The sequence below is a fragment of the Teleopsis dalmanni genome, chromosome 1 (assembly GCF_002237135.1).
Source record: "Teleopsis dalmanni isolate 2A chromosome 1, ASM223713v2, whole genome shotgun sequence".
Classification (NCBI taxonomy): Eukaryota; Metazoa; Arthropoda; class Insecta; order Diptera; family Diopsidae; genus Teleopsis; species Teleopsis dalmanni.
In genome coordinates this window covers 103,114,241-103,132,757 of record NC_051846.1, presented here as the reverse complement: position 1 = coordinate 103,132,757, position 18,517 = coordinate 103,114,241, and the positions used below count along the sequence as shown (strand labels likewise).

General features: G+C 32.1%; 2 protein-coding genes across 2 annotated transcripts in view; one reads left to right on the top strand and one right to left on the bottom strand.

The window, feature by feature from the left end:
• The window catches only part of LOC119663590 (probable cleavage and polyadenylation specificity factor subunit 2), a 3,127-nt gene extending 1,400 nt beyond the window's left edge, over window positions 1–1,727 (top strand). The window contains exons 2-5 of the mRNA XM_038073203.1: window positions 8–231; window positions 280–743; window positions 806–1,050; window positions 1,103–1,727. Of these exons, the coding sequence (XP_037929131.1) occupies window positions 8–231; window positions 280–743; window positions 806–1,050; window positions 1,103–1,561 (1,392 nt within the window). The 3' untranslated portion in view covers window positions 1,562–1,727. The remainder of the gene's footprint in view (window positions 1–7; window positions 232–279; window positions 744–805; window positions 1,051–1,102) is intronic.
• On the bottom strand, window positions 1,585–3,606 carry LOC119666734 (pre-mRNA-splicing factor Slu7-like). Its single transcript, XM_038076020.1, has 5 exons — window positions 2,879–3,606; window positions 2,565–2,793; window positions 2,331–2,514; window positions 2,015–2,266; window positions 1,585–1,960 (listed from the first exon to the last, which is right to left on the bottom strand). Exons 1-5 carry the CDS (start codon window positions 3,474–3,476, stop codon window positions 1,601–1,603), a joined length of 1,623 nt encoding a protein of 540 aa, XP_037931948.1. The 5' UTR covers window positions 3,477–3,606; the 3' UTR covers window positions 1,585–1,600.
• Window positions 3,607–18,517: the final 14,911 nt, after the last annotated feature.

Here is an 18,517-nt window from a genome sequence, read left to right as displayed (position 1 = left end):
ATCTCAGATTGAGTGGATGAGTGATAAACTAATGAAGTCGTTTGAAGGAGCACGAAACAATCCATTTCAATTTAAGTTTATTCAGCTGTGTCACACATATGCTGACCTCTCTAAACTACCAAGTCCCAAAGTGGTATTAGCAAGTACGCCTGATATGGAAAGCGGATTTTCTCGAGAACTTTTGTTACAGTGGGCGGAGAACTCGAATAACAGTATCATAATTACTTCAAGGTAACAAATTACATTTGTTTTTTTTTGAAGTATATGGAATTTTTGTAGAACATCTCCGGGAACCTTCGCTACGGACTTACTTGAAAATACATCTCCAGGTCGGAAAATTGAAGTAGATGTAAGACGTCGTGTAGAACTAGAAGGCCCTGAATTGGAAGAGTATCTACGAACTCAGGGAGAAAAGGTAAATCGGTTAATTATAAAACAAGATGAACAACAAGAAAGTAGCTCGGATTCAGATGATGATATAGAAATGAGTGTTATAACTGGAAAACATGATATGGTTATTCGTCCTGAAAGCCGACAGCATACAGGATTTTTTAAATCAAATAAACGTCATTATGCAATGTTTCCATTCCACGAAGATAAAATAAAATGTGATGAATATGGTGAAATCATAAATCTGGATGATTACCGTATAGCTGACAGTGGTTATGAAATTATTAACGATGAACAGAACAAAGAAAATTTGAAAAAAGAGGAAGTAAAGGACAAATATAAAACAAACAACGGTAGAGTATAACAAATGTTAGTTTTTTTAAATAAATTTAAGTTATAATATATGTAAAAACAGATATAGAACTGCTAGAAAAACCTACAAAGTGTATTAGTCAACGTAAAGTTATTCAAATAAATGCTCAAATTCAGCGAATAGACTTTGAGGGTCGGTCTGATGGTGAGTCTATGCTAAAAATTCTTTCACAGTTACGACCTAGACGGGTAATAATAGTGCATGGTTCCAGTGATGCAACTCAAGCGGTCGCCAAACATTGTCAACAAAATATCGGTGCACGAGTATTTGCTCCTCAAAAGGGTGAAGTAAGATTTCAAATTTTTATTATATTCAATTAAAGTACTTTCATGTTTACAGATTGTTGATGTTACAACGGAGACTCACATTTACCAAGTACGCTTAACAGAAGGATTGGTTTCCCAACTGCAGTTTCAAAAAGGAAAAGATGCCGAAGTTGCTTGGGTTGACGGGCGTATAGGCTTGCGGTCACAAGTTATCGATAGTGGAAGCAACGAATTGGCAATTGACCAAAACACCATATGTGAAGAAAAGATGTTTACATTGGAAACATTATCTACTGATGAAATTCCTGTTCACAATTCTGTTTTAATAAATGAATTGAAATTATCTGATTTTAAACAGGTATTGTTGCGCAACAATATAAATTCAGAATTTTCCGGTGGTACTTTATGGTGTAATAATGGAACAGTAGCCCTTCGTCGTGTTGACACTGGAAAAGTTACAATAGAAGGCTGTTTATCAGATGAATATTATAAAATTAGAGAACTTCTGTATGATCAATATGCAATTGTTTAATTGTTTTGTTTAATAAAATCTTTTTATAAAATATTTATTTTAAATGAAATCTAACATTGGATCTTCAGCACGGGTACGCTTGCGTTGCCACTCTTCTATTTCTTCTTCTGTAGGAGGTTTTATTTCATATAAACTGTTATATGGACGCTTCCGGTCATCTATTTCGTTAGAACATTTTGATACATTTGTAAGAATTGGTTTAATCTTATTAGTTGTTTTTCCATGCGTTTTTTTTAGTTTAATATTATTTTTTCTAGTAAGTTCTTCGAAAGATGATGGTGACGAAGGCTCTGATATATAACTATCAGTTTGGCAATCTTTTTTTGTTCCAGCCTCGAAGGAATATGTAATATTGTCACATAATGAATCAGTTTCTTTCATACCAATGCAGTATGAACCCTAAAATATATATATTTATTTTGTTATTAAATCAAAGTTTGTTGAAATATTTACTTTGATAAAAGATTTGCAGCATTTATAACCCCACCGGCCAACACTCCAATAACTGCCCCAAATCTTAGTGTGGTTATTATTATAAATATCCTCTGTATAAACACTTTTTGCCTTCGGTTTCTCCATGCCTTTAATAATTTTTCCACTGCGGGAGTACTCAACATATTCTTCTGTTTGCGCTAAAAGAAGAGATTTTGGTGGTGCGTTCAGATGCTCCTCACCTCCATATTTTTCGACAATATGATCTTTTGTCTACAACCATAAAAAATCCATAAAAAATTTTATTTTCAGCTATAAAACAAAGAACTATTCTTACACTTAATTTAAAATGCTCCTTTTTCTTCTCATATTCTTTCTGTAATAGCTCTAGTTTTGTAGGCTCTGCAAGTAAGTGCACGTCAACGCCTTTTCCATGTGCTTCCCAGGCAAAAAGCTGTGCAGATGTATGTTTTGTAGTATCACCAGTAAAACGTACGAAATTTTCTCCAGCAAATTCAGATCTAGACAAGAGTAGTATAGTATTGATTTAAAATATATTTAGCATGCTCACTCTTCAGCTGGCTTGCTAGGATTTGGATTGTCTCTCATCGATCTTGTTTTAGGGTCGTAATATGCAGAATTGGGATCTAAATTTCGCAAATATTTGGCAGTATCTTCTCTTATGCGTAAGTTTCTAACAGTAATTCGTTGTTTAGAGTCTACTTTTGTTCCAGGCATATCTACTTCATCGACATATTTATCTTCATTGTCATCGTCATCAGACAGCTCTGCATCCGGATCTTAATTTTATATGTTAAAACACGAATTATTAAATATAAAAATTCCTTACAACTAATATTTGATTACTGTTTTTATATTACATACTCATTTTTAACTTTTCTGCTTTGAGTTGCCGTTTAGCTTCTTCGACCTTTTCATATTCCTCAATAATTTCGCGATGATTCGCTGGATCATAAGATATCCAACGATCACGTTTCTCATCATAATTGGCAGCATTATCATGAACCAAATATTCATCATGGACCAAAATTGAATCGGCATATTTTGCTTGTATTTTACGGGGTCGCTCAAGACAATCTTTTTTCTTATGTGTCACAGCACCACAGTTTTCACAAGCCCCTTTGCGATATTTTGTAACAAGTTTTGAAACATTTATACCTTTGGGATATTGCTTTTCTAATTCTCCTTGTAAATCTTGTTTTTGTGGACGCTGATGTTTTAAGGTGGGGCCTTGAGCTCCATAATACCAAGGAGCATTTGATATATATTGTGGAATATGTGGATTTATATCCCGTCCTTCTTCATCAACCGCTGCAGGTGCTGTACCAGCCTTTCGCGCTTCTTCCAACTCTTTAGCTTTTTTCCAATCTTCACGAGACTTTTTTTTGGGCTCATCTTTATCTGTAGCATCCTTACTGTGAATTATTTGTGAGACAGGTGTCCTAATAACATTAGAACTCATTTTTAAAAATTAATTTTATTGTTTAATTTGCTTTAAAACTGTTTTTAATAAATAATATTTTTATTTAATGCGCAATTTTACAACGATTTCAAAGCGCATATTTAATCTGTCAAAAAATTCCTTTATATTGAAATGCATGTAAATACTCGATACCTTTTTACGTATTTTTATAATCAATACTTAAGAATATTAAATAGACGATCAAACATGCTCGCCAGTTTGATGCTCGCTTTGCTATATTGTTTATATTCTACAAAAGATTTTCATATGGGAAACACAACAATTAATATCAATCAAAAGTGTAGAACAATAAAACCAAAAGAATTATATATTAAGATTATATATCTGGATATTCGAATCAATATAAGGCCTTTTCTTTAGTAAGCATGTTGAAAAAGAACAAATAAATAAGCATTACCGCTGATGGCAACTCTGGACAAAATGGAAATTTTGTTAGGCTTATAAATGCAAAATACGTAATAAAATTTAAAGTTAAAATTTTGAAAATGAATAATAATTTTTTGTAATTATTGGTAGGATTTTTTTTACATGATTGTGAAAAATATATGAATTTTCATGCCTTTTAACTGTAAAATAATAAATAGAAAAAATAATGTATTTGTTACGAACAATGACGATAAGAAATTCGAAGAATTAACGAAATCATTCGTTGACAGTTAACTGGAATTTCGTATGTACGTCCAAAAGTCATTCACAATAGACAAATTTTTAATCATGACAACCAAAGAATACCTTACAAGAACGGCAACTTTTTTTTTTTTTTTTTTTTTTTTTTTTTTTTTTTTTTTCCATTAGAGGTGGAATCTGCTAAAGATGCTGTAAAAGCATGCCCGATTCATACTGTTCGCTACCACTCTTTCTCAAGTTTACGCAGGTACGATGCTCTTGCATATGCCAAACTTGCGACACAGTACGCCTACGGACTAAACCTTAACCCCTATACATAACACTGCCCTTTAGAAAACGTCCCGCGGGACCACCAGCTAGGTATTACTTCGCTAGGACAGGGCGAGCACTAACGCTCTATTTCTCAATTATCATTTACTCTCATTTGGTGTTGTCGTTCATCTCGTCGCAGTTGTTGCATGATTGCTGTAATTATATGATTAACTTGTTCCCAGGCATCTTTAGAGGACAACATGTATTGTACGACTCTATGACATGTAACATGGTTACCCATTAATCTTTCTAATGCTTCTCTAGCACGTGTAAAACGTATACAAGTTGTCAGTATGTGCTCAACGCTTTCTACCACTTTACCACAATGCAAACAAAAGGGGTCATCAGCATGTTTATATTTGAAGAAATATTCTCGGAAACAACCATGCCCTGTGAGAAACTGTGTAACATAGTAATTAGGTTCACCATATTTCCTTGAGGTCCAGGCAGCAATTGATGGAATAAGATTGTATGTCCATCTTCCTTTTGTTGATGTAATCCACCGTTGTTGCCACTGTACGTATATTTGACTTCGTACCTCATCTTTGTAATTTCGGCTAAGACACTCTTGTGATTTCAGATCTCTCAGAGCTGCAGCTTCTTTAGCCTGTAGGTCTATTGGTATTCGTCCAGCAATGACGTTTATAGCTACTTCGGAGACTGTACGAAACGCGCAGCATACCCTTAATGATGCTAATCTATGAGCTGACACCAAAGATCTTGTATATGATAAACGGAAGGCTGCGGGATACCATATTGGTGCGCCATACATCATTACTGAAGTCGACACTGATGCCAGTAGTCTTCGACCTGCATATCTTGGACCACCAATGTTTGGCATTAATCTTGCAACTGCTGCACCGATTCTAATTGCTTTGTCACCAGCAGACTTCAGATGTTCCTTGAAGTTAAGTCTTTGATCTATTTTGACACCCAGATAATTAATTACCGAGCTTGATTTGATAGAAAGCTCGCCAACATGTATATCAATAAATTCTATTCTTTTTCTACTACTTAGAAGAACTGCTTCGGTTTTGTGCTCTGATAATTCCAGGCCCATTGACTCAAGCCAGAGTTTGACCACTACGATGGTGCTATCACATTTCATTGCAAGTTCGTTGATGGTTTTTGCAACCGCTACAATTGCAATATCATCAGCGTAACCAATTAACTGCACTCCAGCTGGTTTTTCTACATTAAATACGCCATCATACATTACGTTCCAGAGAATGGGGCCTAAAACTGAGCCTTGTGGAACTCCTGCTGACACTAAATATGTCTTCACACCGTCGTTTGTGTCATACATTAGAATGCGGTCGTTGAAATAGCTTATGATCATTCTAAGTAGATATGCCGGTATTTCCAGTTTTGCTAGTGCTTCTATTGTTGCGTTCCAGTCCGCTGAATTGAAAGCATTTTTGATATCCAGCGTGATTATAGCACAGTATTCTTTGCTGCCGCCTCTCCATCTTTTTCCATCCAGCGCATTTTGGGCTATATTATGCACTTTTGCTATAGCATTTATAGTACTCTGGCCTTTCCTGAAACCATGTTGCCATATTGACAGGCCATTTGGTCCTTCCGTGTACTGTTCCAATCTGGTAGCAATAAGTTTTTCAAAAAGCTTTCCAGTAGTATCCAGCATGCACAACGGTCGGTAAGATGACGGCTCATGTAAGTGCTTCCCTTTTTTAGGGATAAGGACTAGTCGTTGTACTTTCCACGGTTTTGGAAACACGCCTTCTACTAGACACAATGAGAATACTTCCGCAAACAGTTCTGGCCTTCTATATACGATTTGTTTAAGCGCGCCATTTGGGATACCATCAACGCCAGGTGCTTTCGTATCCTTAATGATTTTTGCGGCTTCAAGAACTTCGCTTGGAGTAATTAAATTAACTTGGACGTCGTCATCGGTCAGTATGTGTGTTATCCCAGAGCCTTGTGGGAACAAGTTGCGAACGATATCTTCTAAGAAACGAAAATTAGTAGGAGCTGATGATGAAGTTCCCTTCATTATCTTTTTGACAGTTTGGTATGCTTTTCCCCAGGGATTAGTTGACAGTTCATCTAGCAAGGTGTTGTACAGCCGCTTTTTGCTTTGTAAAATAGAATTACGGAGCTCTTTCCGCTTTTCCTTATAATGCCAGTTAAGTTGCTCAAAATTGTTATGCCCTCTTGCTCGTTGTTGAACTCTGCGTAATTTGTGACATTCTGTCCGCAGGTTTCCAATTTCTTCATTCCACCAAGGTGCAGGTCTATGATGCTTTCTTTCATTTCTTCGAGGCATTGATGCATCACAGATGTTTTTAAGTGATTGCATTAGGCTTGCAGCCTTACTATTCGCGGAACTGCCAGTTAGAATTATTTCATCAGCAAGAAGGTCAACCATTGCTTTATCTAATTTACTAGTATTCCATTTAATTGCTTGTGCTTTCCTTGTAAATTCATGTTTTCGACTTATACGGTCTTGTGTTATTTCAAATATAATCAATTTATGATCACGGCAACTCCATTGTGAACTAAAATTTGTTTTTTCGCACAACAACAATTTGCCGTAGAGCTCTTGAAAGTGTTAGTGAAAAGTGCACTAACACCAGCTGAAATCACTGAAATTTTTCACCTTTTCACCTTTTTCCGATGCTTCGAGTACTTTTGAGAACAGAATATTTCAAAAAGTTTACCATGAAGAGTGTAAGAAAGAGTGTGGTTTTGTTTTTTGGTTTTGATTTTTTGAGAGTAATATAAAATTTCGTTGCGCCAAATTATACAAAATTTACTGCGCAAATATTTAACAAAAAGTAGTTAAAATTTTGCAAACACTTTAATAGCAGTTACCAAAAAGTAGGTATGCATACCAAGTGTGGAAAATGCATACCAAATCTTGAACTTTGGTCGAATAAACTACATAGCTAAATAAACTAAATGTAGAAATAGGAAAATACAAGGGATGTAAAAAATTTGTTATAGTTCTTTTTTTAAATTTTCACACAATAATGATGAAAGAAAATTAATTTTCATTTAATTTCTATGCATATTTCTAATAAAACAGTTTAACGAAAGTATTTTACTATTTATTTTAAAATATTAGTAAGTGTGCATTTTATGTTCACATTGAGATTAAAATATTTAAAACATAAACATAAGGCGCTACATGTTAATGATCATATCATGAACCCTAATCAATTTATGTTTTTAAGATCATTTAAATTCTGAAGAAAATATTCATATATTCTATACATAAACAACACAAAAAAAAATAAATATGTTTTTAATTTTTATATTATGTAAATATTTATAATATTCATTAAACAGATGAACTAAAAATGTATAGCATATATCTCGTTTAAATCTTGCATTAATTCTGGTAAATAATCAAGTCTATTTCATTTCATAACAATAATAAATTATGTAAACAACTTGTACTTCTTTTAATTAAACTTAGCTAATGTTTTTAAATACTTTAGTATTTATATATAAATATATTTTATAATCATAATATAAAATTAAAATTTGTCAATATTAAAATTTAAAAATTGTTAAATTTTATATAAAAATATATCTTCATAAGAAAAACTCATAAATCCGACAATGAATGCGCATGCACCCACTCTTATCAATAGATTTTTCGCTACTGATCACACAGTAATGTACGTAAATTAATAATAAGTATTATTCACCACATACATTTAGAGCGGATGCGCGCACATCCTCCCTTTTCAACAGATTTATTGTTACTAATCAATTAGAAATGCATGCAAGGCAATAATACGTACCACACATTTAAAAGGAATGCGCGCACACCCTCCCTCATCAACATATTTTTTGGCACTAAATTTAAAAATTAAGTCTTCGCAGAGAAACACAATTTATCATGGATCACTTAAGTGCTGCCGTATAAAAAAGTGAATTGGTAGTAGCTTCAATCTTTGTTATTAATTTCACATCAAAACGGTATTTAATGCTATTATATCAAAATTGTTTTTGAAATAATGTTTTACACGCTCAAAAAATATATAAGAAAATATAACTCACTAAATAAGAAATATTCAAAACTGTTTTTATTTAATTAAAAAATTTGCACCTACAAAAGTTTGTTGCCGAACGTAATAAATTAAAATACTATAAAATTCATATGAAAATAGCAACAAAAATTAATTTACTGAATATATATTACATTATTAAACAAACTAAACTGATTTAAATTAATTGATTCAAATTATTATATATTAATTTATAAATTTATTTATCATATATTACTTGTTACAATATATATTTTGTTTACGTAATGTAATATTATTAACCAAATAAGGAAGCATAAGTTTTTTATATTACTAAAAAGTTAACATATGATTAACAAGTAGCAGCAAATTATTATACTGCAACCCCAAAAAGAGAGCAATTTGATGTTATCGTGGTAAGATCACATGTATTTAATACGTGTGCTGAAATGTTATAAAAAATAAGTTTTCAAAAACAATTTCAAATGCACTCTCACGAAGTGGGCGGAGTTTCCGTTCTTGTAAAGATATTCTTTGGTTTTTTGTTTTTGATTTTGTGATTTTATGCAATTGTTTGATTTTGTATTTATTTTACGTCCAACAAAGTCGGAGCTGCTGGCCAAAAATATTCGGAGATGTAGCAACAAAAAGTGGACCAATAAATAGGTAAATCTCATTCTAGATTTCCTTGAGGAAACAGAAGGTTTTGAGGTATATATGTTATATATTCGTCTATCGAGAATATTTGTTTTTTGTATTGTATTAGAATTCAACAGCGTAAATATTTTATAGGAAAACTTATAGCAACAAAAAAACATTGGAATATATTACGGTTTAAAGTACGACATTTAAGACAAAGTTAGAGGAACGCAAGTGATTGATGTAACTCAACAGCGCAGGCCTTGAAGAAAATTATGCATGTACAACTGTTAAAGGTGTGAATATAAAGCAGTGTAAGTATAAAAATGGCAAAATTACAATCAAAGGAACGTTTGGTGAAATACGAGCTAGACCTGAAATATAGATCATATATATCAAATATATATCATTTACTGTAATCCTGATTTTTTATGTCGTTATGTTATTAATTACTGTATGTATATATATTATAAATATTATTATTATTAAGTATAGATTAGGACATAACTTTAAGTATTATATTTTTATTTATTTTCTTTTTTATTTTCTTGATAATTTATTACAAATATTTATATTTAACCATTAAATATTAATGAAAATACTTCTTGCTGTTTCATTTCATCATTTCTGCTAAATGATGCTGATATTTCCGGCACAATTGCATTTTCAGTTGTGGTATTTTCATCTTCTAATAATATAATCTGTAAAATACAACAAACTAAAATCAATTTGGAGCAATTGTTATAGCTGTTTATGTTATGGAGATGCATCCGTAGTTCTTTGAGACATCCAAATCTTTTCTTTAATATTCCAAAGCACTGCTCAACACGTATTCGGTATGTGCTATGTCGCAGATTGAAAGCAATTCTGGAGTCTCTACTTAACTGATGCGCATTTATTCTGTATGGAGTTAATACATATTCTGATAAAGGATATGCTGAATCACCCGCAATATATTCTCCAAGTGAAAAAAAATTTTCTTTGTGTTTATAAATTGAGCAGTTACGATATATTTTTGCATAACGCCAACTGCCTGGATGACCTACTACAACATGTCGAATTCGCAGCTAATAATCACAGACGAGGACATCAGTGGACCATTCTATAGATTTTGGAACTTTTGATGAAATTCCACGACGGCACATAAACACAGTGGAAATGTCTTCTTCATCACTGTCCATTTCTGAAATTCGTATGAATATAAATGTACTGCTATATTAAACATATAAATGCACGAATCTAAATTACCCATTAATTCCGCAACAGCAAAATCCAGCACAGTATTCAATATATTCTGCTTTTCACTTTTTCTTAGCATTGTTAAATAAGTAAACAAAAATCAGCTGTTCTAAATATTTTCAAGACTAATATGCACAAAGTGTGTCCACTATTATTTGAGTTTGCAATGATGCACATTCAACAATGCACAGACATCGTGAATACCCATAATATAAAAATACATAATATATAACTAGTAGTGAATTTAAAACTTAAAGCAAAATTTTATGTTTCGGTAAGTTATATACAGCGGTCAAAAAAAGTATTCGACATTAACAAAAAAATGATAAAAATAATGCAATTTTCAACATTTTTATTCAGTTTATTTGTTTTAATTGTTTTTACTCTAAAAATTTAAAAATAAAATAACATTAAAAGCTATTCTATTGCGGAACGCCAAAAATAAAGCAAAAAAGTATTCGACATTTATGCAATAGAATATAATTTTCGTTAGCAAAAACGGGGAAATCTCATTTTTTTATTTTCTATGAAGAAAACAGCATTTGGCTCTTTATTATAAAGTGCTTTCTGCAGTGAAGTCTTAATATTTCCAAAATGGGTCGTAAGGGAAGAGAAGTTTCTGAAGAAGTTAAAGTATTTGTAATTAAATATTATAAAAATGGATTAAGTGAAAAAAAATTGATGAAATAGTAAATAGACTAAGAACTACCATTTATTATATTATAAAAAAATGGAAAGAAACAAAATCGGCCGAAAACAATTAAGGATCCGGTCGGCCCAAAGCACTTTCCAAAGCAGATTAGCGGTGGTTAGTACGCCAAGTTCAAAATAATTCCAAAACAAATGCAACAATTTTTTGTAATAACGTTCAGGAATATTTGGGAAAAGAAGTCACTCCACAAAATATTCGAAATTCGCTCAAAATTTATGGTTATAGAGGAAGACCTGCACGTAAGAAACCATTTCTAAAACAAAATCAATAAAATCAAAAGGCTACAATTTGCGAAAACTTATTCAAAAGATTCAGAATCGTTTTGGTATAATGTAATTTTTGCTGATGAGAGTAAATTTAACCCTTGTGGATGCGATCGCAAGATGTATATAAAGCAAAATACAGAGCTGAAAGAACGCATCACAGTTGCTACTGTTACATACGGTGGTGGCGATGTTATGTTTTGGGGAGGTGTGGTGGCATCTGGTGTGGGAAATATAGCAGTATTGAATGGGATAATGGATCACAAATTATATACCGATATATTGAAGAACTTGAATCAAAGTGCACAAAAATTGGGCATTGGGAATGATTTTCAATTCTATCAGGATAATGATCCAAAGCATTCTGCGTGAAACACTAAGCTTTGGTTATTATATAACTGCCCAAAAGTGATGAAAACTCCTCCGCAAAGTCCAGACTTTAACTCCATAGAACATCTTTGGGGTCATTTGGAGTGCAAATTATGAAAACACAGCTTTTCAAACAAACAACAGATTTGAGGAAACGAATGGATTAATATGGATCCAGCTATGACAGCAAAATTAGTACAATGAATGCCAAAGCATTGAAATATTAAATTTTAGTTTTTTTTACCAAAATTGCAGTTTGTTGCATAAATGTCGAAAATTTTGTTTGCTTAATTTTTGGTGTTGCGCAATAGAATTGCTTTTTATGTTATTTTATTTTTAAATTTTTAGAGTAAAAACAATTAATACAAATAAACAGAATACAAATGTTGAAAATTGCATTATTTTTTTCATTTTTTTGTTTGTTTTTGTTGTTATTACAACATTTAACAAAAATTTAGTTAATGTCGAATACTTTTTTTGACCACTGTATATACTTTCAAAATTGTTCCCTTCAGTTCACTTCAAAATGAAACATATATTTATATTATTTCTTCTTTATATGAATTTGGTTGAGTAGAAATGGATCTACGACTCCAAAAGTGACTTATCATGTTGACTGAAAGTAAAATTTAACTCTTCACCTGATCATCTTTTTCTGAAGAATATATAACCTTCAGCAAAGTCAAAGCCACCTGTATCTTACTTCTTACTTATACTACACTAAAATTAAAATACACAATTTAAGCACATAATAAAGTTGATAGCTACGGTACGAATTAGAAAATGCTGATGATGGAAAAATATAACTAACACAACTTTTGTTTACTTCATAATGTTGTAATGAATAATCGTTTGGTAATTGTAATTAATTGTTTAATTGCATTTTATTACCTTATTAGGTTTGACGTTTGAGAACCCCTTTGAAGTTCGTGCTCAAATATTTGTAATAAATTGTCAGTATAAGATTTTAATCGTAATATAATTATTAATAGTGTTAACAGATAAACAAATAATAAATGTTTGATACACTGCAATATAGAACAATAGAAAACTAAATAAACAAAATTGAGTACTTTTAGGACTTCACCGAATATTAAAAAATTGCTGCAAAAAATTGTTAAACAAAATTTTTGTATATAAAAACACAATTAATGCAATCCGTATCAACGACCTGTATACAAGACTCATTTGTGTCTATTTATGCCTTTGCCTTGCCTTTTGTTTTATTCTGGAGTTGGTTATGTAAAAACATTTATTCCCTTGTGTGGGCGAAATTTTTTAATTTCCCCTACTATGGTGTACCTATCGTAACTCTATGATGGATCGTAGATCTGCATATCTGATTACTGGGTTATTGTTGTTTGTAATTTTTAAACCCGCCAGTGTAGACTTTGAATGTCTGTCGACCTTTTGGAAAAGGTTGGTTGCTTTGTCTTTAATATGTGTTTCGATGGGTTTTAAGTTTGTTTCTCAATCGACCTGGTTCTTATGTACCAGGAAGTTTTGAAGATTTTCCGTATTGCCTTATTTTGGATTGTTTGTAGTTTTTTGATATTGGTTTTGCAGGTCTTGTTGAATGTTGTGCTGCAGTAAGTTATTGCGGATAAAATTATTTGTTTGTATAGCAGGATCTTGTTTTGTATGTCCAATTTTTTATTGTTGAATAGTGGTTGTAACAAATTAATAAAAGTGTTAGCTTGATGGTTTTTGTTGCTTATGTCATGCTTCCATGTGAAGCCTTTGTCCAGAGTGATGTCGAGGTGTTTCATTTTGTGCGCCCAATTGATTTGCGTGTTATTCACAGTGATGTTGGGTGGGTTTTGGTGTCGTTTCCTTCTAATGAATATTCCTTGTGTTGTTTCTTAATTTATTTTAATTTTCCACTTGAACATATATTCCAGGATGATGTTTATATGTTCTTGTATTGTATTGGTCACATTATTGGCATTTCTATCAGAGTAGAATACACACTTGTCATCATCGTCCACAGCGAGTTTGGAAGTTTCCAACTTTGGTATGTTTGCTGTGTAGATGTTGTATAATAGAGGCAATAATGGGGAGCCTTGTGTTACTCCTGCTTCTATTGTTCTTGATGTGGAAAGGGCGTTGTTTATTTTGACTCGAAACATGCGATTCTTCAGAAAGCTGGCTATTGTTTTAATAATGTATGTTGGAAATTGCTGTGACTATTTATGTATACGTACGTCCTCATATTTATATTGTGTTAAAAAAACTTTAACTTTTTATGCAAGTGAGGAGCTAGAAAGAACTTTGTCGGATAATCCCTATCCTAGTGGCATTTGTGTAAATGGATAATTTCATAGCTTATTTTCAAATACTTTGTACTTGTCTTCTGTTTGATAAAATATCAAATATTTTTGTTTAACTAGGCAAGCTTATAGCCTAGGGTATTTTTCTGACCGACAAAATCTGTCTATAAAAGTAACATTAATCCATGCTATAAAAATTTATGAGTTTAATCTTTTCAGTTACATCTAATAATTAAAAATGCGATAATATTAAAAATCAGCCTGACCAGCATTGCTTAGAGATATGGATGTATAACGGTGTAGAAACCGTTCTATAAGTAATTTATTTCAGCCTCTTAGCCTTATACGGTTTTTACTTTTTATTAAAAATAAAAACAATATAACATTTTCTTAATTATATTATATTATTATTTTTCTCTTTATGTTCTTACCTGACGCACACCGTACCAGAATTAAAATTAGACGATCAAAATTATTTTCTGTACCAAAAGTATTTTCTGAACCAGTAGAAATATTTAAACAAAATTCTCCAAATAAAAATATAGGCTTTGTTTTGTTATATAACAGTTTTTCTTTGATAAAGGCGAAAATACAAGCCAGTCCGGGTAATTTCTGGCACCTGAAATAAACATTTTTTAGGTATAGGTGATAGAAGTGAAAAAGTTCGTAGCAAAATTATTATATTAATTAAAAACTATATCTTAAGATTTAAGAAAATATAAAAAATCATCATTTAGTAGTACTAAAAAGTAAAAGGGTTAAAAATTGACCCAATTTTTGCGAAACTAAATTTCACTAAAATTTTATTAAATTACAAATAACTTAAAAACTAATGAATGGACCACGCACATTTTTTGCTTGAAATTGCATATATATATATACAATATTTTCAATACAGAAAAGCGTTTTATTATGCTTTTTCAAAAATAAATAGCAAGACGTAATTTTTGGTTTTCAAAAATAAATTTTATTTTGAAAACCAAAAATAAGTGACATACAAGAAGTTTTATTTTTGTGTTTGAAATATAATAATTAATCCTGTATATTTTATTTTTTAATACTGGGTTCACACAAGGGTTTTGATGCAATTGTAGCTCTCAACAATTTAAAACTGACATCTGAAATTAAAAAACAAAAATATCTTTTCACACGACTTCTGTACAGAGAAGAGTTTTATTTGGTAAAACAACAACTAAAAAGCGAAAAAGAGAAGAAGAATAAAACACACGTACTTTCTTAATGCGAGTTTGATCAAGACTGATCTTTTATATTATATTAAATCGCAATTGTTCAACAGGGTTGCCAATAGTACAAAAATTTTATTATTTATGTTAATTATTTATTTATTATCTTATGTCACTGAAAGTGTATTGTTACCCAACAACTTTCATTATTAGATTTATCATATATCCACACTTTTTAACTACTTTCAAAAAATATTCAATATGATTAATAATTTGCACACATAATATACATACAGTTTGTCAACATTGTGTTTGCAAAACGAAAAAATGTTACAAATGTTTATTAAATGCATTATAAAAAGATTTAATTTTGAAATAAAAAAAAAATTAAAAAGTTTACAAACAATTTAAACATTTTTCTTTATATTACTCTAAAAATTAATCAAAAATATCATTAGAACAATAAAATAATTCACAAAAACAAAAATAACACCCTGTTTGTTATAATATTCCGCAAAAACTGTTCAGTTTCTTTGTTATTTAATGAAGTAGAGTGTTTTAAGTGAAGGAATAACTAGAATACACGTGATTAAATATGCCAGGTAAAAGAACAAATTCAAATAATATTAAGTTAGTATGTTATAATTACTACCTCGAAAAATCTGCTAAGTAACAAAGTCTAATGTTTAATATTAGGTTTAGAACAATTTATAATATCATAAACAGAGCAGAAAATGAGGATTGTATTAGTGTAAAACCAGCAGGCCACCGTATTAAACCATTATCTGATCACCATATAAGAAGAGTATTGCAAAAAATTGATAAAAATCCTTAAATTTCCTTACGATCATTGGCATTAGGTCTGGAGAAGCTATTAAATATTGTTGTTAGTCACAAGGCCATAAGAAAAGAGCTATTACAAAACATTTATTCTTCGAAAGTTGCACGTAATACACCGTTGTTATCTGTTCAAAAAATTGAAAAACGATTTCAGTTTGCTAGCACACATTTATGATATGATTCAGAGTACTAAAATGATGTGATTTCGAGCGTTTGTAGGTTGTTGATTGTAGCATGGTGCTTAATGCTAAATTTAATAAGGATGACTGTGCCTCCACCTCTTCTTGAAAGTCATCAGACCTGTGGATGACATAGTTGGGGATTTTAAGTTGGATAGTAGGCTTCAAAAATGTTTCTCGGATCAACATGATGTCTATTTCGAAATCATGCAGGAATTGGATGACCTCATGTGTCTTGTTTATAATGGAATTGGCATTCCACGTAACAATCTTTAGGCGATGTGTTGATTTACTCATTTAAAAGCTAAGGTTGGCACTAAACTTTGTAACATGGTCTACATCATAGCTTTCATCATTGAGTTGTGCCTGCATATTATCCAAAAGTTTCTCCATGTGGGAGGCCAGCAAGTGGGAATTGGACTGAAGTTGCTGGGTTGTACTTCTTTTCTTCACAGCATCGGCATAAGATATTGATGGCAGTACTTTGGAGCTGACTAGTGAGAATGACTTGGAGACATTCTTTTTCTTCAGGTTTTGCGGAGCGCAGGGGCATTCTCTGTGGTTGGCTGGATGGCCGCCGCCATAGTTCGAACATATGGGGGCAGTACCGCGCGGTTTTGTTAAGAGCCCTCGCACTTAACACACTTTAATGTAGCTCTGCAGTAGTGGCAACATGCCCAAATTGCTGACAATTATGACATTGTGGGGGACCATTTAGACGGCGCTGAGTTTCGACTATCACTTTCAAATGACAAATGCTGGAGCCATTATAGATGTTGTTTTGGGTTGCTGATAGTCGGATTTTGATTAGATTGCTGGTTGATTGTTTAGTTTTCAAAAAGTGGCATTCAGAGATGCTAAGTCCTTGGCCTACAAGATCTTCTTTAATGTCTTCAATGCTCTACCCCTCCAAATCTCTAATTATAATATTGAGGTGTTTTTCGTCGGGAAAAAAGTGGGTGTGGAATGGCTCACTGATCTCATTTAGATATCTAGTTAATTTGCGGTGGTCGTCTATTGTGGCTGGAGTTATTTGTATGCCTAAACGGACCTTTTTTGCCTCGCTGAAATTAAAGTTTCTTTTTAGGAATTGCTTGACAAATGAGCTCCAGGTGTTGGTTCGACGAAGCACAATTGAGACAACTTTGCCTGCTTTCTTATCAGTGGTTGTAGGTTGTACGAGATTTCGATTCGTTATATTGTCAGCAACATTACGAACATTCGAAGGCCTGCTCCAAAGTAGGAAATTGAGGATTTTCTGTTGGCATTTTCATTTAGGTTTCTATAGCGAGGGCGGCGGGTGACTTGACTACTGCATTAGCTGCTGAACGTGGTGCTGTTTTTAGGAGTTCGTTTCTGCAGTAAGATTTCATCTGTTTGGTCGATTTGATTTTGGGATCATATTTCGGGAAATTAAGTTCGGTTGCCTCAATCTCGGAAGGGTCAGGCTCTTCTACGGAGATAACCATCTCCATGTCTTCCTCGTTGGAGCTTGCGAAGTCACAGGGGGAGCTGACTGTGGAAGGCGGTGAGACCTTCTTTCTTTTGTTATTGCTTAATTGTTTCCCAGCAGCTACTGGGCTTTGTTGTTTAAATTGTTTTTCCAGTTCGGTATACCGCTCCTCGAGCATTTGAAATTGCTTACTTAGCTTGGTGTAGTTGGCTTGCAGAATTTGACTGAATTTTTTAAGTTCAATGAGTTCTTTCACACTGATGCTGACTATTTCAGTTGAGGTTTCGCAATTAACATGTTGGGGGATGTCAGGGGGTTCTGAGACACCCGCTTCATTAACCATATCTGCCATGGTATCTAGTGACCGCTGTCTGAACATAGTATAAGGAAACGAGTTTAAGTTAATCTACTTTTTTAATCTACACCGTTTACATTATACATTGAAAATTAATTTTGATGTTTCTCTTGATATGTTTTGTTTTGTGTACAATTACAACTTTGTATAAAAAAAATGGTAATATAAATTTAATAAATAGTTTCATATCAATAATTTACCAAATTTTAGTTATTATTATGTACAAAACTATTATTAAACAAAATTAATAAAAACTTCACTCACTTTGGCATTTTCAAATTTTCAATGTTGTTTTGAATATATGTTGTTTTGACGTTTCTTTTTCAATTCTTCTAATTCTTCTAAGATTGTAAAAAAATCTACGATGTTAAGAAATTTGAAGAGTTGCAAAAATAGTTCCCATATTTAGATTAAAAACTAATATCGACCAAAACGTGTTTAACTTTTGTAAGGGAAATCTGTGATTAAACAAGTAGACTACTGATGATTGATTTAATTTACTTTTAATCTCATAATGTAAACGTAGTATGAGAATCTTTCAAAACATTGCACATAAGTTAAATTGTTGAATAATAGT

Coding starts and splice junctions, on each gene's coding strand:
- LOC119666734 (XM_038076020.1), bottom strand. CDS start 3,476: ATGAGTTCTAATGTTATTAGGACACCTGTCTCACAAATAATTCACAGT. Junction 2,267..2,330: donor AGGAGCATTTTAAATTAAGT/GTAAGAATAGTT, acceptor TTATGGTTGTAG/ACAAAAGATCATATTGTCGA. Junction 1,961..2,014: donor GCTGCAAATCTTTTATCAAA/GTAAATATTTCA, acceptor TATATATTTTAG/GGTTCATACTGCATTGGTAT.